This window comes from Eschscholzia californica, unplaced genomic scaffold (genome assembly GCF_041429995.1).
Source record: "Eschscholzia californica isolate CP2 unplaced genomic scaffold, dmEscCali1.0.p SCAF_1, whole genome shotgun sequence".
NCBI lineage: Eukaryota > Viridiplantae > Streptophyta > Magnoliopsida > Ranunculales > Papaveraceae > Eschscholzia > Eschscholzia californica.
This window is the reverse complement of record NW_028238198.1, coordinates 48,694,155-48,717,938: the sequence shown is the minus strand read 5'-3', so window position 1 is coordinate 48,717,938 and position 23,784 is coordinate 48,694,155. Positions and strand designations below refer to the sequence as shown.

The window sequence follows — 23,784 nt, the reverse complement described above, 5'->3', positions numbered from 1 at the left end:
AAGTGGCAAAGAGAGGTGATGAAATGGAGGAGCTTTTTTTATAGCATTTTCTAAAATTAGACGCCCCTTAGCAATAAAAAGAAACATAAAAAGTCAATCTTATTTGACTAGTTTCAAGAAAAGTCTTTATTCCCCGGAGAATTTTCGTTATTCCCCAAAGCCGCGGCCATCAAATATATATCAAGTATAAACAATGAAAAACAGAGAGATGAAATTTAAATGAGTTACTTAAACGAATCATTAGAAGCCATAATGAAGATGATGAAGCAAAATTTTCTAAACCTAGAGATCTCTGTAGTAATTTTGTTTTAATGGGAAGAGAACAAAATTATTACTAAAGAGCCCATCATTTTTAGTAATAATACTTTAACTCTACACAATACATATCTTTAATTTCCCCATTTATTGAGGGGAACTGGGGAACTGCCAATCAATTGTTGGAAGTTACCTAAATTATTACTAAAGAGCCCATCATTTTTTAGTAATAATACTTTAAGGCTCTACACAATACATATCTATAATATGTCCCCCACACAATGTAACTGATATTAAATAGGTCCATATGATAATTAATTAGACCACTAAGGACCCTTAATCGAAATAACCAACATATTATATATTATAAGTCTCATATTAAGTCCACATAACCATTAGTATTGAAAAAAACTAACAATATATACTGGAAAAGCTCAAGCAAACACCGGAATTTTCCTCCGTTATTATGCAGATGATTTTGTTTGGCATAGTCATCATTCCCATCATAACCTTAGTCAATAATCGCATTCACAGGTCATGCATTTTATGATTTTATCCGCTGTTTTTTTCTCGGATTTTGCAAAGATTTCGGGGTATATTTGGTTGAGAGATTAAAGGAGTGAGAGCATCTCCAATGCAAGACTCAATCTTAAAATCTTAAGTGCCACCTAGGACTTTAGAGTTTTTTTTGAGAAAAAACCTCTCCAATGCAAAACTCAATTGAGATCTTAAGTTGATGTGGAAGCATTAAGTTTTAAGATGTCTCAACTAGAAACTCTATTTTTGAGATCTCTTTTGAGAGTCTTAAGTGTCATAGTCATCAAATTTAATTTTTGAACCAATAGAAAGCTTTTCTTTCTCAACCACTTTTTCCCATTAAATGTATGTATGACATGTGTATCTATTAGAGTTTTTTAGAGTGTTGCATTGGAGAAGGACTTGAATTAGAGACACTCAAGTTAGCCACATAGGAAAGAGAATCTCAATTGAGACTCAACACACAAGCCAAATAGATTTTTTTTTAAGTTTTGCATTGGAGATGCTCTGAAGCACCATATCTTCTGAATTTGAGTTGCTGTACATCTCTACATTTGAGCAAGCGAAACAAGATGATGGCGGTGGTAGACAAGGACATTTTTTCATTATATAAATAGGTACAGATAGAAGCTCTTTGTTGAAAAACCTGAATCAACACGGGGCAGTTGGCAGCTACATTTCCTAGAGCTACTTACTGCTCAAACAGTACCCCAAAACTCAAGTATAAGCTGACCAACTAAGTAAAAGCTGCAGGAGAAAGAGGAGAAGAGTATCTACTATTTACATATTAGGTCGATCGGTGATTCATTCTTGTTAGGATTGCTTGTTGGGATTCTCAGTCTTCATGGGTGACATATTCATAGCAGAAGCAACAGCTGAAGGAGAGGCAGCGCAACTGCCATTTTGAAAGTACATACTCCCTGTTACAAGAGTATCACTCACCAACCCACCACTTTCCTCAAAATTGAGCCTCTTCTTACTGAACAAGTCGAGAAAGGAGAAAAATCAGAAAAACTAAAGTCCATTGTCAATACCTATTTCACAGACTTGGGTAGTGTTGGTTTTTTCTCCAAGTCAGATATGAAATCTGACTCGGGGTCTGAATGGACACAAGTCAGATTTCAGACAGTTGGTTTTTTACCGACTCGTATGATTGTCTGATTTTGTGTTCATTTGAGTCGGACGATTCAGATTTCGACAATGGGAAGCACCACCTGAGTAAAAAAAATTGAGTTACCTATTTAAGCGATTATTGATTGCGGTCAAGTCTTTGGAAGGACTTTGATATGCATGAGTGCTCTCTCCAACACAAGCATAGTAACTTCTCGAGCTGTGTGAGATCAAAGCATCCATCTGTAGTACAGTTTTCAACCTCGAGTTAAAATAGATGTGGCCCAGAGACATTAAGATATGCAACAAATAAGCGTGGGTATGTAATATATACCTTCGAAGACCTTAATGGAGAAACATAAACATTGTGAGTTGCAGAGACTTTTTTTGGAGACATATCAGGAAGAGCTGGAAACGAGGATATCCTAGGTGATCTAGGAGATTGACCTGAAGAGCAGAAAATGAGAAACGTCAGTTTCTATTAAGTTATACGGCCGGGAGTTCTCCGGGAGAGAAATGCGGGAAAAGAGGCTGGAAAACTGAGAACACACCATCTGCAGTATTTCTAATTTCAGGAGTTGGATCGGTTTTCAGTGTGCCAGCCGGACCAAGCTCCATCAGTAGAGGCTTTACAGCCGGAACGAACACTTCATTATAGAATGTAATTATATCGATGTGATCCTGTCCAGGTTTCTGTTTTCAAAATGTACTCTGGTTAAAATTCTCTATATAAGTAGAAAGCTATGAAAAAGATATCTGAGATAAGCAAATACCCCATTATGCCGTCTTGACGACCTATTAACGAACACACTACGGAAAACTTGAGGTTTACATTGTGGTTGCTTCCTATAGTTGTAAATTATTTCCTTGAAGGTTAGGTTTAGTTGAGAAATCTGCAAGTCGGAAAATTATCGAAGTAAGAACAAGTAGAATAACCAGAAGTAGAATCGCAGTAACTTGTGAGAAGATAACTCCATATGCATTTTGAAACGGACCTTTGCAACTCCATATAAACTGCAGAGTATAATCTGATCAATATGCCTGTTAAAGAAAATTGACGTCCGCTGACAAAGAATTTGTTGGACAAAACGGTAGACAGACTCCAGCACTTGTTGAGATAGATGTAGTCTTTCAACCAAGCAATTGATTCTGACGGCAGCCAATTTTAGAGTCTGCGAGTACACAAGTTAAAACAATTAACAAAAATAAATAAATAGGGAAACTATTGTTTTAAGCTACTGAAACAACTACAAGGCCAAATTAATGTAGAGAGTAAACTTTATAACTTCGAGCGTAACTGAGTTATCTTCCACCATTTTAAGAACCGTAGATCTAAGTAACAGAGGTAGATTACAGAAGCTGATAATGAATCTAATCTTGGGAAGCAATTTGCCTAGTAACCTTCAAGTTATCTCGATCGAGAGGGGGCAAATAATGCTTTAAGGAAAGTGTATCTAGATTCTAGTACACGTTTCAAGCCTCTAATCTCCATCCCTCTTCTATTCATCTTTATTTGTTTACCGAAGACAATTTTCTAACAAAATCTTCCAAGTGTTCGTCCGCCTCATAATGTTACTTGCACTTGCAGACATGAGAAGCAACTTTTGGGTATTAATGCCACATGAGTTATCTAAAACTTGAATTGCATGCAGTAAGCAAACTGTGAAAAGGAAGTTCACTCCCCAGATATGATCATTGTGCTATGGAGCTGAAGTTCTATAGAACTGCCACAGCATAGAAAACTGTTCGTGTTTAAAGAGTTTACTTTCACATTTGAATACCATCACACTTCTATTTTAAACTTTAGTATTTCTCTGTTAGAGAGCTCTGCCGTGCACCACCTTTTTATAGATCTCATATAATTTTTCAGAAACTCATTATTTTCCGGATTAGATAGAAAAAAACAATGATATAACTATCACAAGTTCACCCTTGAGAGAGACAAACCTTGCTAAAGAAAACATTGATGCCTGTTTCAGCACATGTACCACCGCCTCCCGGATTTGGTCGTGTCGGGCTGCAACAAGTAACAAATGTAAAGGAAAAAAAAAAGCATAGCATAAAGTATAATACACAAAGAAGGCAGTAACGGTGTGCATATACTGTACTGCGTCGAGTGAATCGTTAGTATGGATTCTTACCTAGCAAAAGCAGACTGGAGCTTTGATTTTAGATTATTGAAGGCTAGCAACCGATCCTTCACTGGAGACGTAAAGGAATTGCGGTCAACCAATACACTTCGATGATCACCACAAACTCTCTTTGGAGACAGCATATCTCCATTCTGACCTGAATAATGAATCGGCCAGTTCAAAAAATATCTAAATCAAAAGGCCTTATATTTAAATAAAGAGGACAATGCCCGAGATCAGCATCAACTTTCATAAGACTTAGAAAGAGGCAAAATTAGAGTAAGGTCAAAATTTGTTTCGTCAAGCTCAGGAACTTCTTAAAATAATCATTTTCATGACCAACACATATCATGTGCATAAGCTGGTAAACAAAAAGAGCTTCAGTTGAAAATGTATATACCTGTGGAAATCTCGTGCTTATGCAAGAAAGGCAAAGGTGCTAGGCTTCCATAGGAAATTTTATTATGCACAGCAATTGCATCCAGGGATGGCATGGGATCTGCTAATAAACCTAGACGGCTTATGTCTGCAGAAAGGGCAGGCTTCGCTACAATCAAAGAGTTGTACATTGAGGACCCCTTTTCCCATACCATGCTTTCCAATAATCTCTCCTCTAGAGAATTAAGATGTCTCCTCAACTCTCTCGGAAGAGATTCTTCATGTCTAATGAAACTCTCTATAACCTTGCTCAAATCAAAAGCTGTAATACCAGTTCGCTCCAACACCACAGGGAACAACATTGTAACCGTCTTATGAGTTGCTAAAACCAGTTCAGCCGAGCAAGCAAGCATGCATCTATGAAACCTCTCGTTGGTTAATAAAGAGGTCAAGTTACTGGCATGCAATATTTGAGACTCTGCTCTACACATAGCTTCTAGAACCCTGAAGTAAAGTTTCAAAGCCTCCGTTCTTCTTTGTTCTGACCACACGCTATCCATCAAGTTTGCACTGTGCAGACTCCCTGTGGTACATCGTTCTCCAAGGGTGTATCTAGGAAAGATGGCATCCAATATTATGTTGGCCCTTCGCAGGACATCATCAGTTACATCCTTATTGCAGGATGAAAGAAAGCGTTCCAGTTCGGCAGAAGGTTTTGAAGGAAGTGAAGAAATAATGGTGCGGAGCCACTTTGCAGTTGTCATTGCAGTGCTTACTGGTGTAGGTGCCATCATTGAGTCAACAACAGGATGACCATTAGCAGGTGATGTAGCAGGAGAGCATGGAGGAGAGAGAGGACTTGTAATTGTCTTTGATGGAGACGCCATCAAATCAAACTTCCTCTACACAAAGCAGATCATAACTCAAATTATTAAAACTACCTCCTTATCAATAGGAACTTTAACAAAACATAGTCTGCATCAGTCACGCGCTAGTGAACGTACCTTGAAACCACTGATATTCATGGAACCTCCAGACAAGCTTCCTATACCCAGTAAGCTATCTTCACCATTGACAAATACCCTCTCATCCAGCTCACACTTATTATGAATTGAATCATCATAGTCCTGTTCCAGGATCGTCAAACTTGAAGTAAAAGACGATTCTTCCATCAGGTCTTCAAAAAAGGTCAACCCATCTGCTCCCAGAATGACGACATAAATTAAAATCAGACAATCTTAAGAGGACAATAGTTGCAAATTAAGATGAATGTAGTTAGAAGAGGTATAACAGCTGATCAACCTAACCTGTGTCAACATTTTCTAGGTTTACAATTTTAATTTCTGATGCCGAAGAGGGTTTCTTCTTCAACACATCAACTATTAAATCATTCACCTTCCCCATTGTTCTCCGCACCTCATCTTCAGATGTATCATAAATGCTACAAAGAGATGCAAGAAGGTCGACACCTTCTTTGCCTTTCTTAACTGAACCAGCCGATGGGAGCAAAACCATTAATTCAAACCACAAAAAACAGTTGCGGATAGAGAAAAATCGAAGAGTATGTCATCTCAAAAGTTATAAGACAATTACCAAAGCGTGGAGAATCAAAAGAGAACTTCCTGAAGCGCACAGGTACATGAAGAATCAGGATAGCCTAAAACAATAGAATACAATTAAAATAAAAAGAATCCCTGATATGCAGCCACAAGATTTAGTGAAATATTTCAACATCTTGGTCATAAGTTCTATTCAAGCCCCAAAATTAACGTCATGGCACGAGAACAGAACTAACCAATATTGAGACCAACCCATTTGTACAAGTCACAAGATCCTTAAAGCGGCTGAAAGCATGAACCCGGAGTGCCAAAAAGAGCAACCACCCAAAACGGTGGTAGTCTGACACACTGCCCTTGGTGCTGGCAACAGTTTGTGTGGTATTTTCATTTGCACCACTTGTCATGAAGAACTCAACGTACACACGCTTATAGTACCTATATAGCATGAAACAAATAGAAACTATAGTTAGCTATGACTACACTGCACAAGTGTAAAATATAAAATAATTAGGATAACAAATGCAATTTAAGAAAAAAAAAAGATAATAAACCAACCAACTGACGTAGATTCAATAATATCGTTAAAATAATGTCAAGTAAAACCAGCAATAACAAATATATAGGAGATAACAATAACGAGTGATGTCGGTTAATCTATCCCTGGGCAAAATTTAGTTGCATTTTCGCTCGGAAAGCAAAAGGTAAGATGGTCAGTATCATGGTAACCCATCTTGTTATCCATATACCGCATTCCTTCAAAGAGGTAACTGAGGAGGCATATCTAAAACAAATCAGAAATTAGCATGGATTCAAATTATACATTAAATTTCCTTAAACTTCACAAAGAGTCCTCAAATAAATGTTGCATTCCATTTATTTCTTAAACTAATTATCTGTATGCTGTGAAAATTATCTTAAGAGGTATTCACTGAATGACTTTAATACCTCTAACTAAGCTCCCTGAAGCTTAAAACCTAAATGTGACTGAATAACTTTATAGCAAATGCTACTCAGCAAAGACCCAAACATTTTTTCCAACTCACTGCTTCTCGCTAAAGAAAATCACCAACATGATCAAACTTTTTATCACTTTTCTTGGAAAATCAAAACATACTTATGTATATAGTATATACACACGAATGGATCTGAATGAGTTAACAGAACACCTAAAACTTCATCTGTTATGTGTCATTGGAGTTTTAGGTAAGGCACATTTCGATTCGATACATAATTTGAAACAATAGGTTTGGACAACTTAAAGTTAATCAGTTAATCTTCCAAAAAGTTACCACTTACATTATCTATACACTGAAAAAGGATCCTGTACAAAATCCACTTAGACCTTTATTGGAATAAAAGGTTGGCAAATAAAGCCTGCGCAAAAACTATATTGGTAGGCAAATTTACTCGATTAAGTGTACTATGTGATAGGCAAATATAACTGCAAGCTAGATGATTAAAAATAAAGTTGAAATCAACTTTAAATGCATTAATAAATTTAGAATGACGAGAATCGTTCTAACTTTTGAAGATGGCCAAAAGTGGAGGGCGTGGAGATCATATTCGCAAAACAAAGAATAAATCCTTATATGCTCTTCGGTTGGACTTCCCAAGTTAGAGTAGAATAGAAGAAAGAGAACGAAAACCAAAAAAAAGTGAGGTATTCTGCAGGCATTTTGAGATACAAATGGTGCAACTGGGATGAAACAAAAAACGTAGTCAAGTTTAGTCTTCTATCCCCTGGAGGCTGAAACATGAGCTGCACGTTTTCAAATATAACTTGCCAAAACAATTTACTTGTAAAAGTTAGCATGGTAGTAAAAGTTGGTCAACGTGTGCCTCATATAAACAAATCTAAGGGTAATAGCCATATATTTTGGCTTTTATGTGTGACACGTGCCTTACCCGTGCATATGTAGATCCGTCACTAGGCATTGCTATTAAACAAGGATAAAAACTAATTCCTAAAAAGAAGATTCCAGGAAAAGTATGATAAGAATCTATTGTGAAGATTGCAATTGAGACAAGGAAGACAAAAAGGGATTTAACAGGGTGTCCTAACTGGAAGTTGAGTACTTTATTGAGTTTATTCCGACTATCAATAGATATAACTACACAGGGCCTGCCCAAGTGTTTGGAGGACCCTAAGCAAAGTTAAAATTGGGGCCCTTCTATAGATAGGGAAAAATAAAAATAAAATACTTCATGGTGATAAGGAGGATTTAATCCTCTGGCCACTTACACACAAACCACAATTTTTAGTTTTTACCTCAAAACTATGATTTCAATTTTACACATGTTGTGTTTAAGATATTAAACAGATTAGCCCAAACCAGTATGTAAGACCCAACTACGACCCACTAATAAAGGTGGTGCCCGAAGCAGTTGTTTTGGGCCTGGGTCGGCACTGTAACTATGCAGCCAGTTTTGGTCGATAACTCTATATACGTACATGATTTATGCTGACAAAAAACTCACTACCAATAATAAGTGAAAGTTAAAAATTAAATTTAGGACGGAAGGAGCTTAAGATTGTGCAGCATAGCAACAAAGATAATTCATATAGTGTCAAGACATTAAGAAAAAAAATGAAATACTGGAGCTAAGTGCGATCCAGAAAAAAGCTGCTCACCTACTGAGATGACTCAAGTGTATAAAGTTGGCCTGTAACTCGTGTGCCTAATCAATTACAAAAGGCAAGATGAATTAATCGATCAAATTACAAGTGCACAAATATATTTTTGTTGAGGCTCAAAGTTTGAATTACCTCTAATCTCTTCTCCCAATCTGTGCCATACAGATTGCTGATAATTGGTCCCGCCTTGAGAAAGAACTGTGGCATCTCTTTGAAGAAATCAATGACGCTGTAAAATATGATCCCGCAAATAAGTAACAAAAGAAAAGCAAATTCAAATTGAAAAACACTGTGATCGTTAAAAAAATCATACTTGAGCTTTGTAGCCTTCAAGATCCGACATAAGGTAACCTCGTCTTGGTCCTCTTCCACTGATTTCTTGCCATTGCACTCAGATAACCTCTTCACACAATACAGAATGAATGCAAACCAAAATCTCTCCATTTCCTCTGGCTGTTTTCAATTTCATCAAACAAAATATACATAACATGTGAATTTTAATACCGCAATTCAAATCTAAAGTAACCTAATTGACGATTTAGGAACCAGATTGATTACCGTTCCACTTCCAAATGATGAGATGTTAGATAGGAGTAGATGTTTGCTCTCTCGAAACAAATTCATAGCTTGAGTAAACATGTTTTCATCCAGAGACAATGAACTCTGTAACAAGATCTCGATTTCAATTCTCAAATCAGCCATTAATTTCAATCGAGTTAAAAATTAAGGAATAAATATAGGTAACCAAAGAAGAAAGATTAAAAATCAAACCTTGCAAAGTCCTGCGAATCGATCTTCCATTGAACAACCTTCCTCTTGTTGAGAAACACTATCAAACACTGAAGGATTCACGGTTTCCATCTACGAAATAGCTGAAATTCAAACTGAAACAAGATTATTCTCCGATCTTCCGGTAAAATGAACCGAAAAGAAATAAAGAAATCAGTATACCAGTTCTTTGATAAAGAAATCACCCAAATGCATGTAGATCAGAGAAACCTAGGAGGTCTCTGATCGTCTCGAAAAGTATCACGGCGTTAGATCCAATGCCTGAAATCTGTAAAACCCTAAAGCCGGTTAAGAAACCCTAACCTGTGGCTTAAATTCGATCCAGAAAACGGCTGCTTTACTGGATTTGAAACAAGGGTTTAAGGAAGTAAATCCCTTCTCTCTCTCTCTCTCTCTTTTCCCTCCCTTTTCTCGACCTTTTTGGGGAACAACGCTATGGTTGCGCGGGAAAATAACCTCACATATATGGCAGAGCCGACAATTCATACACGGGTATCCAATGAGGATAAGACACGTGTATATGCGTCAGATAGTTTTACCGCCAAAATTATGCCTTTATTTGCGTACGGGCTAATGAAATCTCCGGTTAAAAACCCGAATTTTAGGTCCAATAAGCCGTAACAGTATTCCCTCGGGCACCTTCGGCAGTCAATCTTGAATGGCTGACCGCTGTAAAGGAGTTGAAGGAGATGTCCTTCGACCAAGATGGCAATGCGAGCAATATGTCGACTAGGACAATTGATTAAGAAGATCATCAAGTCCGATTGATTTAGGGGTCGTAGTGTTTAGCTAGAAACCAACTACGATCGTCGAATTACGAAGTAATTCGCGGCTAACTTCGATCGGATCCTACATCGGGTTACACATAAGAATGGGTATTTAATCGGATGATATGATTAGTGGGAGTGTGATATAACATTGAGAATGTCCCATAAACCTATTTCACAGGCCTAAATAGAATTTGGGCAAAAGATAGCAAAAAGGCCCGAAATAAGGGTTTTGGGCCTAGGCCGGTTCAGGTACTTTCAGGAGTCGGATTGGACTGAATTTTGGAGGGTGAGTTTCTGACATACCCAGTAGTATGCATGCAAAATTTCGTGGTGTTTGGACACCTCCTCCTTAGGGAATTGAGAAAATATCATTAATTGTTATTTTCGACTATTTCCCTAAATCTTATTCTAAAGGGTATTTTGGGAAACCTTTGAGGAGGTGTATTCTCATTAGGGTTATATATAAACACTCTTAGGGCAGAGAATAAGGTGTGGAATTTCTCTCTAAGCTTTCTTACTTTACCACATCAAGTAAAGAGGAGAAAGTGAGCTAATTCCCAAGCTATCTTCTAGTCAAGCAAGAAGAAGGTCTTCTTATTATCAAACCACCATTGGAGTGCTAGCGAGCTTTCAAGGAGGGAGATTAAATATACCGTTCGGTGTCTCAAGTAGAGGAGCTACGTTGAAGCTCTTGGTCTTCTTTAATCTATTCAACTAGCTCGAGGGAAATAACGATTAAGGTAATCTACTATCTTCCTATTAGTTAATTACTAGTTTTGCATGATGATCTTGGGGATACTAGTGTTAGACATTAGATGTCGTTATCCGCTATAAACACTAGTATAAGGGTATAATTCCCTACAGTGGCGTTAGAGCCTCTTGCAATTAACTAGTTTTTGCTAAGAATCGAACTAATTGATATTTGATATGCTTGATAGTTTGATAGATTGAGTTTATAAAAGTATTTTAAAAGTGTTTTAAAAGTGTTTTAAAAGTACTTCAAACTCATAATTTGATTACAATGAATATGATTCAACTAGTTTTTCAAATTAAAAAATCAAAATTGATGATTGAAAATGTTCCAAAACATTGAATTTCATTGATTTTGAATTGGTTTTCAAAATTGTTCTTGAAAAAGTTTCAAAAACCTAGAATTTTGATCCAAAATTGGTTGATTAAAAGAATTGTTTTTGAGTTTTAGGAAACTCCAAAAAAAAACAAAAGTTAGGAATTTTAGAAGTATTCTAAAAAGAATTGTAAGTTTTAAAGAAACTCCCAAAAACAAAGTTTGGAAATTTTAAAAGTTTCTAAAAGTTTTGAGAAATTTTAGAAGTTTTCTAAAAGGGATTTCAAAATTTAGAAAGAGTTTAAAATTTGGAAAATGGCAAATAGAGATTTGCAAAAAAAAAAAAAATTGGAAACTAGGGTCTTGGAAACCCTAATGTCCGTCCAAGAAGCTTCCAAGACGGACAGAAGCTGGTGGACGCGTCCAGAGCAGCTGCTGAGACGCGTCTAGCAGCTACGACCAGATTGCTACTGGACGCGTCGAGGACGCGTTCAGAGTAGCTGGGACGCGTCTAGGACGCGACCACCAACTGCGATGGAAGCATCTGGACGCGTCTTAAGACGCGTCCAAGTCGCGTCTAGGACGCGACCAAAAGCTGCACTGGTAGCTTCCTGAACGCGTCTAGGACGCGACCAGAAGCTGCACTGGTAGCTTCCTGGACGCGTCTAGGACGCGTCCAAAGCTCTCGACCAGACGCGTCTGGGAGGTTCTAGGTGTCTCGGACTAGGTCTGAGACACCTAGTGCTAATCCGGTTCAGCACCAGACACGTCTGGTACATGGACTAGCGTCCTGGCTCCGGCCAGGACGAGACCAGGCCTTGATAGGTCTCGGCCAGGACATGCCGACCCTATGGGCCGTGCTATGTCCGGACCTTGTCCGTGCCCTTTTGTGGGCTTGGGCCGGGACTTGTCTACGACTTGTCCCAGGCTTTTTCGAGGTTTTTCAGACCACGAAAAGGGACCATTATTCGAGTGGGAGTTTTTGCCAAATTTTCTTCCGATTCCAACCAAATAATTCCAAAATTAATCCGGGCCGTCCAGAAGGCCAAAACGGATTTTTCTTTAAATTGATTTATGAAATTATTAAGAATCGAACCAATATTTTTTCCAAAATTGACCCGGGTTTTCAAAAACCAAAACGGAGTTTTTCTTGAAGTTAATTTTAGAAATCATAAAAGATAAAACCGGAATGCACCATTAGTCGAATTCTTCAAATTTAGACTTGAGGTCCGTAATGTGACATGTGATGTCGACAAAAGTGTCTCCCTAGATAATCATGCATATATAATTATTAGCCTTAATATATTATATGAATGTTTGTGATGTGAATGCGGGAAACTAGTATGGTCGTTGATTTGTTTCTATATTGTTGTTTTAAGCACGGATGGGTGCATATTTGTAATTAATTTTAATTTCAAGTTTAAACGATCTGCGAATCGTTAAAGTCTTGTAATTAGAGTTTAGGGTCTATGAGTCCATTGAAGAAACTCAAGGAAGGAATCCAAAGGCGAGTGGGAGAAATCAATGGAGGTTCAAAGATGGAGATCTAGACGAACCAAAAGGCGAAACAAGAAGCAAACCAAAGGAGATTAGATCTTCTAGGTTAGGGGCCATACAAGGATCCATGTCTGCTTGATTTATTTTCTCGCGCGCATTTACTTACTTATTTACGCTTTATGTCGTGGATGTTAGTTAGGCTAAATAGTTCACTATAACAAACGCCAGACTAGCGTAAAAGTCCCCAAAACGTAATCTTGAATCGCATATCCAGATTAAGACACTCGTTGCTCCCTTGTTCGAGGAAGGTGGGTCGGCCTTCGCAGCGTACCTCCTCTACCTTGGGACAATGCGGGTAGGTCTATAGAAGAGGCCTAAACGTCTAAATGGTTCTACTCAACGAGATCAACAAGGGAGTCTTAGATACTCGAGGCAAAAGGATAGATTAGTCATTCATCAATGAAATCTATCAACCAAGAGTCATAAGGTATGATTAGTGAAGTAGTTCACTCACCTGGAACGACGGAGTCAAAGGGTAGGGCCTTCGTCCGCTTTACTCCGAAAAACTGGGATCTTGGAATCACTTATTCAATCGGGGACGATTTTTATTGAATAATGTGGGAAAACCAAATTCTTCAAAACGATAACGAGTTTTAAAACTTTTCCATTTCTTTTATGTAGTTTAAAGATGACAAAAGATATTTTCAACTTCCGCTCACTTCTCGACAAGGAGAAGTTGAATGAGCACAACTTCCTCGTCTGGGAGAGGAACCTGGGAATAGTTCTTAGGATGGAAGGAAAGCAACATGTACTATAAACTTCAATTCCTATATTGGATGATACTTCGACTAAAGAAGAGATAGATGAAGAAAGGAGTGTGCGGAAAAAGGCAGAGCCTGTAACTTGCTTAATGCTAGCAACCATGGAACCGACTCTGCAAGAGCAGTTCATAGACATGGATGCTTACTCCATGATGCGACAACTTCGGGAAATGTTCCAGAAACATTCAAGATTGGAGAGGTTTGAAACCTCTAAAGCAATTATGGACATGCACCTTGAAAAGGGAAAACCAGTTGGGCCTCATGTTCGTCAAATGATCAGGCTCATGGGCAAGCTGGCTAAACTAGGTTTCCCTTATAGCCAACAGACGGCTACCGCCACTATCCTTCACTCCCTCCATAGTGGTTTTAATCAGTTTAAGATGAACTACAACATGAATGGATGGGATAAAACGTTGGAGGAACTTCATTCTATACTTCTAACAGCCGAAAAGGACGTCGCTATAGTGCAGACTTAAGGACGTTCTTATGGTACAAAAGGACAAAGGGCTCAAGAAAGGTGGAAAACAGAAGAAGATAACCGCGTCAAAAAGAAAAGGCAAACGGGTTGCCAAACCTAAAGACAAAGGTCCTCCTCCTGACACCAAATGTTTCTACTGTGATGGCAAGGGCCACTGGAAAAGAAACTTCCCTAAGTTCTTGGAGTACAAGAAGAATGGAACAGTGGCTTCCAATTCAGGTATAAACAGTTAACTTATCAAATACTGTAAAATTCCCAAACTTTGGTATATGATACCTAAAATTGCCCTATCATTGTGAATGTACAGGTGCAGCTGGGAACTGAGTATTTGGCTAAGGAAGACAAGATCCAAGGGGGAGCAGAAGCCTCGACTGCTAAGGATGCTGAAAGGGATCGAAGTCTACTTTAGGCACTAATCAAGGTTAAGCGTTTTTCTAGTTTTTAACATCATCTTTGTACTAAGTATTATGAATAATCAATAAAGAACTTTATTTCTAAATTGAGATGTTATTAAAAGTGCTAAATTAAACAATCTATACCTAAGGATTCTAAACTTGGTTAAACACCTACAAGATAGGTTCAAATAACCAAAACATGAATCAACTGACAAGAAAGAAAGTCTTGAGTCAGAAACAGAGATTGATCTTCAAACGTACTTCTAACCTATCCATATTTGGAGTGTCCAAAAGGATTAAGATGAAGAACACGAATCAAAATCTATCCTCCAAAATCCACTAGTCTAGACATAGCTTCCCACAAAACTACCAAAATTCCGTCTAAAGCTAAAACTTGTAAAAAGCGTTACAAAACTAGCTAATATCTGACGCAATTACTTTTTGAAAGAAATTTAGGCTTCTTCCACAACCAATCAAGAGAACAAAGTGTTTGTTGCTCATGATAGTATTCTTCTAGTAATTAGCACACCTAGTAGTCTGGGAGAAAAGTACTAATTATTACAAGAATAAGTGGGAGAAAAGTACTAATTATTACAAGAATAAGTGGGAGAAAAGTACAAGTCGATTTAATTTTATCAAGAGAAAAATCATGAAGAGTCATGAAGAACAATCATGAAACTTATACAAGACGATTAAATTCGACCAAGAGCAACAAACTGCGGCTCCTCGGAAAAGGAAAGGTTAAAGATATGATCTTATAAACCCACCGCACAAAAGCGAATGTCATTCGCAGGAGAACTCTCAAAGCAAGTGAAAGTGTCTCTAAAGGAATATCTCAAAGTAGTTGAGAAAAATCCAAATTGTTGTTCAAAAGACCTAAAAGGTCAAAAGTAAAATCTCAAAGACTCAGAAAATAAAGGTTATTTCTGAAGAGATAAAATACCTGCGCACTAGATTTTGGCTAGAAGTCAAAATCATCATGGAATCTATATCTCGTCAAGACATGAAGCTTGATGATTTAAGTCAACAGAAGACCTAAATTGATTTTCCAAAGTAGAAAAACTGAGAGGGATGGAAACATTCATGTTTCCCGAAACTAGACAAGAAGAATAAGATTCTTCCAATCAAGTTATGTCCATAGGCATGCTTCAGAAATCCAACAACGGATTAAAAGCACGCAAGAGTTAGAATCTTCGATTCAAAGAGGCAATCAAAGAAGTTTGATTCCTGAGGAATGAAGAAAAATCTTGAATCACGAGTTTCAAGAAGGTAAGTGGGAGAAACAAACCTTCCGGGTCCGTATGCAGAGTACATACAAAAGATTGAGTACGACATAAGATGTTGTGTAACAGTGAACACACTGACTCAATAAAAGGACCACACACAAGGATGAAATGCCATTTTGGGCATCTGAAGATCTATAAGCATAGATCAAAAAGATGATAGGATTAGAGAGACTCAGTACGCTGAGATGCTTGAGATCCGAAACAGATAATCTAAGACTCGGAAAAGTCTAAAAGAATTTCGACCCAAAACTCATGACAAAGAGCGTTGCCAAATTAGAGTTTGAAAAGACACCGCTGAGCAAGCACGCATGAGAGAGACGTTTATGTTTGAAAACATAAAGTCAAGTCTTATTGAACGTGATTAGCATTTAGACATCCAATTCGGATTGGAAACCCGAAACAATACTGAAACATCCTAGAAGGCTAAAGGATGAAAGTAGTATAAATAGTCATCGTAGCAAACTTCCAGACATGGAAGGAAAGTAGGCTTAAAAGTGTTTAAGCCGTAACCGTTGTAAATTCTACATAAGAAATTAAAAACCTTAACTCTAGTAAAGATTACTAGATATTATCAAGGTTGAAGATAGCAATCTTCAAATTAATTGATAATAAGCAAAGTTTAAAACCGACTACCACGGTAGTCAAACTAAACTGTCACCTAAGACATAGTATGAGATTCATACACAGTCTAAGGCATGAGGTAAATTTGGAATAAACCTCGACAAGTAAAACTGAGTGGGTAAAAAGAGTTTTACAGTAGAGGCTCAGATTTACTACTCTCGTTATCAGAAATAATAGAGTTATTTCACAAGTCGTCTAAATTTGGTTTAACGTTTAAACGACAATCCATTGATGATAAAACATTCCGAATAGGTTTGTCAAATACGTGATCTGACGAATGAAACCCTATTAAGTGAACTTGGAATATTTATTGTCAAATCCCTAGTCCAGTTCATTGCATGGACAACAATGACTCATGAAGACTAGTGAGGGAGTCGATGGGATAGCGCAGTTTCATGGGCTATAGGAATAGTGTATTTGATTCGACTACGTGGGTGTGTAAAAGGTTTATACACTAGATAACCTTCTAATGAGAAGTACATCACTCTTGATGAACGTCAAATACTTCTCAAAAGACAAGATTGGAGAGTTTCCTCAAAACATGAGTGCTCCACTCATCTTATGTAAGGAATGTCCGACTTTGGTTCCGTCAAACACCGCGCCGTAAAAGGAGGTTATAAAGACAGATACTGGGAAGGACAGGATAGACATGAAGTTAAGTGGGAGCACAAGAATGGATTGTGTCATCCTAATCACATTAGGTCAAAAGTGTCTCAAGGCCACTTGATGAGTGACAACTGAAAATGCGTGGCCGCGCTCAAACGGATTAAGAATTAATTGTTTGTCTTTTACAGTTGTACTCGGAGATCAAGAAAGTCTGCATGACGTGACGTATCAGACGGGATACTAAATTGACACGGGAATCGAGGCATTGCACTTGTTCTAAGTCCAAGTGGGAGTCTGAAGTAGTTGAAGGAGATGTCCTTCGACCAAGATGGCAATGCGAGCAATATGTAGGCTAGGGCAATCGATGAAGAAGATCATCAAGTCCGATTGATTTAGGGGTCGTAGTGTTTAACTGGAAACCAACTACGATCGTCGAATTACGAAGTAATTCGCGGGTAACTTCGATCGGATCCTACATCGGGTTACACATAAGAATGGGTATTTAATCGGATGATATGACTAGTGGGAGTGTGATATAACATTGGGAATGTCCCATAAATATATCTCACAGGCCTAAATAGAATTTGGGCAAAAGATACCACAAAGGCCCGAAATAAGGGTTTTGGACCTAGTGTCACGGCCTTTTGTCCCGTTAGGTCGACCCGGCATATTATGCTCAAAGACACGGGTCGATAGTGCCCGAAATAAGGGTTTCCCCAGACCTTCAGATCTGTCTGTCTGGGATAACCAGACCTCGTCGGTCTCGTTTCCCAGACCGGCGGCCGGCGAAGGGTTCCCCCCTTCGCCGGCCATTTTAGAGAGAGAGAGTGTGTGAGAAAAAGGAGAAGAGAGAGAGAGGAAGAAGATGAGAGAGAGAGAGAGGAAGAAGATGAGAGAGAGAGAGAGGAAGAAGATGAGAGAGAGAGAGAGAGAGGAAGAAGAAGAGAGAGGAAATAGAAGAGAGAAAACAGGAGAGAGAGAGGAAGAAGAGAATTTTTTTTTTTTTAGTTTGAAGGTCGCCGGCCGGAAATTTGGCCGACCGGCGACCTCTGCCAGAGAAGGTGATGAGGTGGTGTGACATGGCAGAGAGAGAAAAAGAGATGGAGGAGAGAGAGTAACGGTGTTATAACGGAAGAGGCCATATGGGTATTTCTCGTAAAGTAGGGGGCCAGGCGGGAAGCTGGTCACAAAGTTGGGGGCCATTAGGGAAATAACCCTAAAAAAAATTGGGTTATTTTCCAAATAGCCCCAACTTTGTGGTGGTTTCCTGCCTAGCCCCCTATTTTGTCAAAAATACCCAGATGACCCTTTTTTTGAGCTACCGTTATAACACCGTTAACTAATCATCACCTTCTCTCGTACATCGCATCACCTCTCTACCACCTCATCTTCTCGCTACCTCGTCTTCTCGCTACCTTATCTTCTCGCTACCTCATCGTCTTCTCCGGCAAAGGTCGTCGGCTGACCATTTTTCCGGCCGGCGACCTTCAACCATTAAAAAAAAAATTTCTCTCACCTCTCTCTCTCTAAAAAGAAGAAGAGGAAGAAAGAAGAAGAGAGGGAGAGAGAAAGAAAGAAGAAGAATAGAGGGGAAGATGAAGAAGAAAAAGAGAGAGGAAATTAAAAAAATATATATTTTTTTAGAGAGAAAGAAAGAGGTGAGAGAAATTAAATTCTTTTTTAATGGTTGAAGGTCGCCAGCCGGAAAAATGGTCGGCCAGCGACCTTCGCTGGAGAAGACGATGAGGTGGCAAGAAGATGAGGTGCCAGAGAGAGGTGATGAGATGGAGGAGAGAAGGTGATGACTAGCTAACGGTCACGGTAGCTCAAAAAAGGGGCCATCTGGGTATTTTTGACAAAGTAGGGGGCTAGGCAGGAAACCGGTCACAAAGTTGGGGGGTATTTGGGAAATAACCCCAAAAAAATTTAAACACATCAAAGACACCTAATCTCTCCTCCATTTCATCACCTTTCTCCTCCATATCATCTCTCGCCACCTCATCATTTTCTCGAGCAAAAGTCACCGAACAAATTTTCAGGCGACCTTCAAACTCAATTTTTTGTTTCTTCTTCGCCTCTCTCTCTCTCTACTTTGTTTCTTACTACTCTCTCTACTCTCTTTCTATGTTTCCGGCGAAGGGGCTCCTCCCCTTCGCCGGAGCAACCAAACTTTCAAGGTCTGGTTTCAAACCAGACTGTGATCTGGTTGTTGAAGCCAGATTTTGGTTTGCTTTGAAACCAGACTGAGACATGGTTTCAAACCAGACCTTCAAGGTCTGGTTATTCCGACGAATAAAAACATGTTATTTCGTATTATGATGATAATCATAATGATAATAAAGCATCTACTACACACTCTGTCTACAGGGCAATTATCTTGAGATGTCCGCAAGGCATTTTGTCTATGGATAAAATATCTTAAAATGTCTACACGACATGTTATCTACAAACTCACTGTTTACAGACCAAATATCTTGAGATGTCCGAAAGGCATTTTATCTATGGCTAAAATATCTACACGACATGTTATCTACAAACTCAATGTCTTCAAATGTCTATAAAGATATTATATCTATATTAAAATATCTTAAAATGTCTTAAAATATGGAAAAGACATTTGACCCACAATTGGTAGCCCAAATACCTGTCCACTGAGGCACTGACCCTTCCTCCTTAATGAATAAAGACGTTTGCGATAATATATAAGGAAAGTAACAGCTATCATCCACAACGGTTGGCGGTAATTAGGAATTCCAACTTTTATTAAACCTAAATTAGTAACGTTGATTAAGGTTTAGAGCAAGTCCAATGGGGAGCGGTCCCAGGGCCCTTATTTCACCTTTTCATTCAAATTTAAGGGCCCGGGCTCAGACCCTCAAAATCAGCTCCAATGGGGAGCGGTCCCGGGCCCTTAAATTTGAAGTTTCTTTAAATTTTTTTATTCAAGTTTTTTAAATTTAAGCTTTTTTATTCAAGTTTTTTAAGTTTAAGTTTTTTAAGTTTAAGTTTTTTTTATTTAAGTTTTTTATGTTTTTAAATTAATGAGTTATTTTATTTATTTTTATTTTCTTTTTACAAAAAAAAAAAAATAATCCCACCGTTGGATGTGATCCAACGGTGGGATTTGCTCCCCAATGTGACCGTTGGGGAGCCCCATTGGATTAAGGGCCCGGGACTCCTCCCCATTGGATTTGCTCTTAGAAACTAACCAAATAAATCTCAAAAAATAAAAAGAAACTAACCAAATAGAGATTAACATGTAATTAAACAGATTTTAAATTCAATAGTCGGCCTATGACTCGGACAAACGTCAAAAGGGTCGTAAAGACGGTGACGTTTCTTCACTTCTTTTTAGAGAGAGAAACAAAAGACAGAAGAGAGAGAAACGCCTCCTCCCCAGATTGGTCTCATTCATATCTTCTTCTGTCGGTGCTCTTCTTCAATTCCTTCTAACCTTCCTCTTCTTCTTTCTCTCTCTAACTTCCTGCAAGGAAATCGGGTAGAATTTCCTTTGAATTAAAGAGATTTTCTCGGTAAGTGCTCGATATCTCATACCTGGTGCTCAATTTCGTTCTAGTTTTTGGTTTGAATGATTAGGTTTGGCGTGAGTCTTATGAACTCACAGATTCTTGATTCTATTGATAATTACTTGTCTAATTTGCACTTTATTTCTTATGCCTTTTGATCGAAAGAAAAAGCTTCTGTTCTTTGAGGATTTTTATTGGTATCAAAAAATTGTTTTTTTATTAAGTACTTTTGAGTAATTAATTTATGAAGTTTATTAATCATTGTCGCAGTAACCAATTAAGATGGAAATCTGTCCGAAGATATCAATGAAATATCACATGGATTGCGAAGATGACATGAAGAAAGATCAGCCAGTTGCACACCAACGAATACCATGCCCTAGAGAAGTCATATGTCCGGAACCCCGTCGGATTATTAGGTTTCCCCATACAGTTGATAGCCTTGAAAGATTATGCACACTCAAAAGGTATACAATTGACTTTTATTATTGGTTTCCCTTTTGTTTATACCCTAATAATTCCAAATTCAATAACCCAAAGATTCCAACTCCTTGGTGTTGACATAAACTCCAGAAAGCCCTGGAGGTATCAGGTTCAAATCCCAGAGAAGGTGGAATCTTTGGTTATTTGAATTGGGATTATTAGGGTGTAATTAATGTTGTTGAGCTTTAGGCCATGTCTAGTTGGGCTATAGGCCCCGTCGTGTTAGTGTTTGAGTGAGCGGTTATCGAGCTTATCACATCTATGATGTATCAAGTGTCAAATGTAACGACATACATAGATCGTAGTCGACTTCCAAAAAAAAATAACCTAAAGATTCCACCTCCTATGGGGATCGAACCCGGGACCTCCAGGGACTTTTGGACTATATGTCAACACTTTAAACCACTTGGGCAACCAAGTGTTGATCGATAATATTGATAGCCATCTACAAAAATGAGGGTTTCACTTTCACCATTTCAATGGCAGCAGAGTTCTCTATTTTGTTGTTATACTGTCTTCCCCGATGCCAAGGCATGATGGCAATAGGATTGATAATGTTTTGGCTAAAAATTGCAGTATCCAGTGCTATATATATTTCTTAATGAGTGTGTATTTGAGTTTCAATTTTACTATGATTCAGAAAATATATACCTTATTTCTTGTTTGATTTTCGATTGCAGTGATTATACTACTAGAGAGGATCCCAGTGTTGATATCTTGAGGATGTTTTTGAGCATGGTATTGTTTTTTTTTCATTTTCTGTTTGGACATTCCTTTCTATAGGCTAGTGAATTGTTTGAATGTATTTTGTCAGTTTATTAACTATGTACATGTTGAATTTTGTTAGGATGGGGCGCAAGATGATTTGGATGTTAACAATAACCATATGGGGTTACTATGTGGTTCGCCACCCGTACGCACAGGCAATCCCCTCGTTCACGATGTCCAGTTTACTAGGCAAGCCTCAACACTTGCTCCTACCTTAGGCAATTCTCATGGTGATATAGGTACTTCGGCAAGAGTAGAGAGAGTTCCAAATTGTGGGAACTCTAATTTCGGAGGAAAACCCTTGGTAAGAGTTGAGGGGTTTAGTTGTGACAATTCTAAATCTCGACGCGTTGTTGCTGCCTTCGCTTGATTTGTCGAAGTAAGATGAGCATTTTGACCTAAGAAGAGCATTCATTTTTCTCTGTAATTTTGGAGTTGTTTAGGTGTTGCCATTCCATTTTTTTCCTTACTTTAGTCTATTTATTCATCATTAAGGTGTGGGAGAGTATTGTCTCCTGTATATAGGAGTCATGTGTCTGGTTTCGGGTTGTGTTTTCAAGATATTTGGTTTTTGGTTGACTTAGTGGGATGGGATGTAAACAATGTATATAGAAAGTTTACAATGTAAAAAGTTGTAATTGGAGTTTGTCTTCGAACGAAATATTCTTGATTGAAGTAACCTAAATGTGCTAGGAATGTGTTTGAATATTGGAGCTTTCTGGAGTTACACCCTTACAAGTCGTTTTGTGGTGTTACACCATTGTTGCGAATTGAAGTAAGCTAAATGTGCTAGGAATGAAGTTACTTCAACTGTGCGGGGATAGCTCAGTTGGGAGAGCGTCAGAACGAAGATCTGAAGGTCACGTGTTTGATCCACGTTCACCGCATTAATTTTATTTTTTTCCCTCAATCATCTTCAGCTTCGTGCGCCATCTTGTTCCTCTATTGATGGATGTAAAAAAGTCCATAAAAGGTTGTTAGAATAATGAAGCTACTTTTAGCATGGGGTTGGTATAGAATATGCTTTTTCATTTAACCACGAGGAAACGGTAAACCATAATCCCTTCCCGATAACCATTAACGTGAAGAAGTGTTTCCCTGCTCGAATAAGAGACAGGTAGATATTCTTGGGGCCATCACTCCATGCATTCGATCTCTAAAATTTAGAGTGTCACTTAGGATTTCAGAGTTTTTGTAAAAAAATATACCGCATGAGATACTCTATTAGACATTTCATTGATGATGTGGGAGCATATGTCGCAATGTTTAGGCACCCACTCCAAAACTCCTAGGTCATGTTTGTCGCGCGGGAATAACATGGGAATGGAACGTGATTCTGGAGAACACAATCTAGATTATTGTTTGGCGCGCGAAAATAGCGTGGAATCCCAACCCCGGGAGTAAAAACTCCCCCATAACCAATGAAAATTATTTTTTTGTCGGTGGTGTTGATGAATTTGATGGTAAAATTAATAGAGAATGTGATTATGAAGCATCATTTGCTAATGAGAAAGAAACCCCTAATCCTAGTCCAAATCCAACAACAAGAACCTCAAACTCTAACAAGAGGGAAACGTTTTTGAAAATGAAATGAGTTCGTAACGAGTTCGAAATATATTGTTGGATTGATTGAAAAAATTGCTGAAGGAACGATGAAATATATGGAGAAGATAGTTGTAGCTCTTACCCATAACCAAGAAAATGAAACTGCAACCAAAGTGGTAGTCGAGCTATCCAAGTTACCAGAAGGATCGGATTACGAACAAATGTTAGGATCAGCTGATATCCTCAACAGTGACTATTCAAAAGCAGGTTCTTTCTTTCCACCACCACTTGAATGTCGTCTATAATGGGTTCTGAGACTACTTGGAAAAAATATGTCTTAGATATGAAAGTTATTTAATTTAATACTTATGGGATTTGGTATTAAAAAGTACTATTTAGGTTTAATGGTTTATGAACACAATTTTACTTTAGATAAATTTTTATTTAGATTAATGAACAAAATTTTATTTTAGATAAATTTTTATTAAAACCTTTCTTTATTTTAAATAAATCTTTAAATATTAAT

The 23,784-nt window shown here is 38.1% G+C and overlaps 2 protein-coding genes and 1 non-coding gene across 5 annotated transcripts; 2 read left to right on the top strand and 1 right to left on the bottom strand.

The window, feature by feature from the left end:
• Positions 1–1,374: 1,374 nt before the first annotated feature.
• LOC147567313 (retinoblastoma-related protein-like) lies at positions 1,375–9,922 on the bottom strand. 3 transcript variants are annotated; one of them, XM_086653940.1, is made up of 19 exons: positions 9,558–9,922; positions 9,378–9,478; positions 9,165–9,269; positions 8,920–9,059; positions 8,739–8,835; positions 8,604–8,650; positions 6,208–6,406; positions 6,006–6,069; positions 5,720–5,899; positions 5,417–5,610; positions 4,435–5,314; positions 4,044–4,191; positions 3,850–3,919; positions 2,898–3,074; positions 2,676–2,795; positions 2,454–2,595; positions 2,237–2,349; positions 2,030–2,145; positions 1,375–1,771 (listed from the first exon to the last, which is right to left on the bottom strand). In XM_086653940.1, the coding sequence occupies exons 2-19, from the start codon at positions 9,465–9,467 to the stop codon at positions 1,606–1,608; spliced, it is 3,048 nt and encodes a 1,015-aa protein (XP_086510066.1). In that variant the 5' UTR covers positions 9,468–9,478; positions 9,558–9,922; the 3' UTR covers positions 1,375–1,605. The 3 variants fall into 3 exon arrangements, with proteins under 3 accessions (XP_086510066.1, XP_086510067.1, XP_086510068.1); XM_086653941.1 differs by having other exon boundaries at positions 9,378–9,490; positions 9,558–9,840; XM_086653942.1 differs by having other exon boundaries at positions 9,581–9,832.
• Positions 9,923–20,194: 10,272 nt separating this feature from the next.
• On the top strand, positions 20,195–22,392 carry LOC147567312 (uncharacterized). The gene is made up of 4 exons (XM_086653939.1): positions 20,195–20,468; positions 20,733–20,929; positions 21,626–21,683; positions 21,793–22,392. The coding sequence occupies exons 2-4, from the start codon at positions 20,745–20,747 to the stop codon at positions 22,081–22,083; spliced, it is 534 nt and encodes a 177-aa protein (XP_086510065.1). The 5' UTR covers positions 20,195–20,468; positions 20,733–20,744; the 3' UTR covers positions 22,084–22,392.
• A 135-nt stretch (positions 22,393–22,527) lies between these two features.
• On the top strand, positions 22,528–22,600 carry TRNAF-GAA (transfer RNA phenylalanine (anticodon GAA)). Its single transcript has one exon. It is a non-coding gene; the product is annotated as a tRNA-Phe (tRNA).
• Positions 22,601–23,784: the final 1,184 nt, after the last annotated feature.

Excerpts from the sequence above, each read along its gene's own strand:
- LOC147567312 (XM_086653939.1), top strand. The coding sequence starts at position 20,745 with ATGGAAATCTGTCCGAAGATATCAATGAAATATCACATGGATTGCGAA. Across the intron at positions 20,930-21,625 it reads AGATTATGCACACTCAAAAG|TGATTATACTACTAGAGAGG; the intron begins GTATACAATTGA and ends TTTCGATTGCAG. Across the intron at positions 21,684-21,792 it reads TGAGGATGTTTTTGAGCATG|GATGGGGCGCAAGATGATTT; the intron begins GTATTGTTTTTT and ends GAATTTTGTTAG.
- LOC147567313 (XM_086653940.1), bottom strand. The coding sequence starts at position 9,467 with ATGGAAACCGTGAATCCTTCAGTGTTTGATAGTGTTTCTCAACAAGAG. Across the intron at positions 5,315-5,416 it reads TGAATATCAGTGGTTTCAAG|AGGAAGTTTGATTTGATGGC; the intron begins GTACGTTCACTA and ends TGCTTTGTGTAG. Across the intron at positions 3,075-3,849 it reads TCAATGTTTTCTTTAGCAAG|ACTCTAAAATTGGCTGCCGT; the intron begins GTTTGTCTCTCT and ends GTGTACTCGCAG.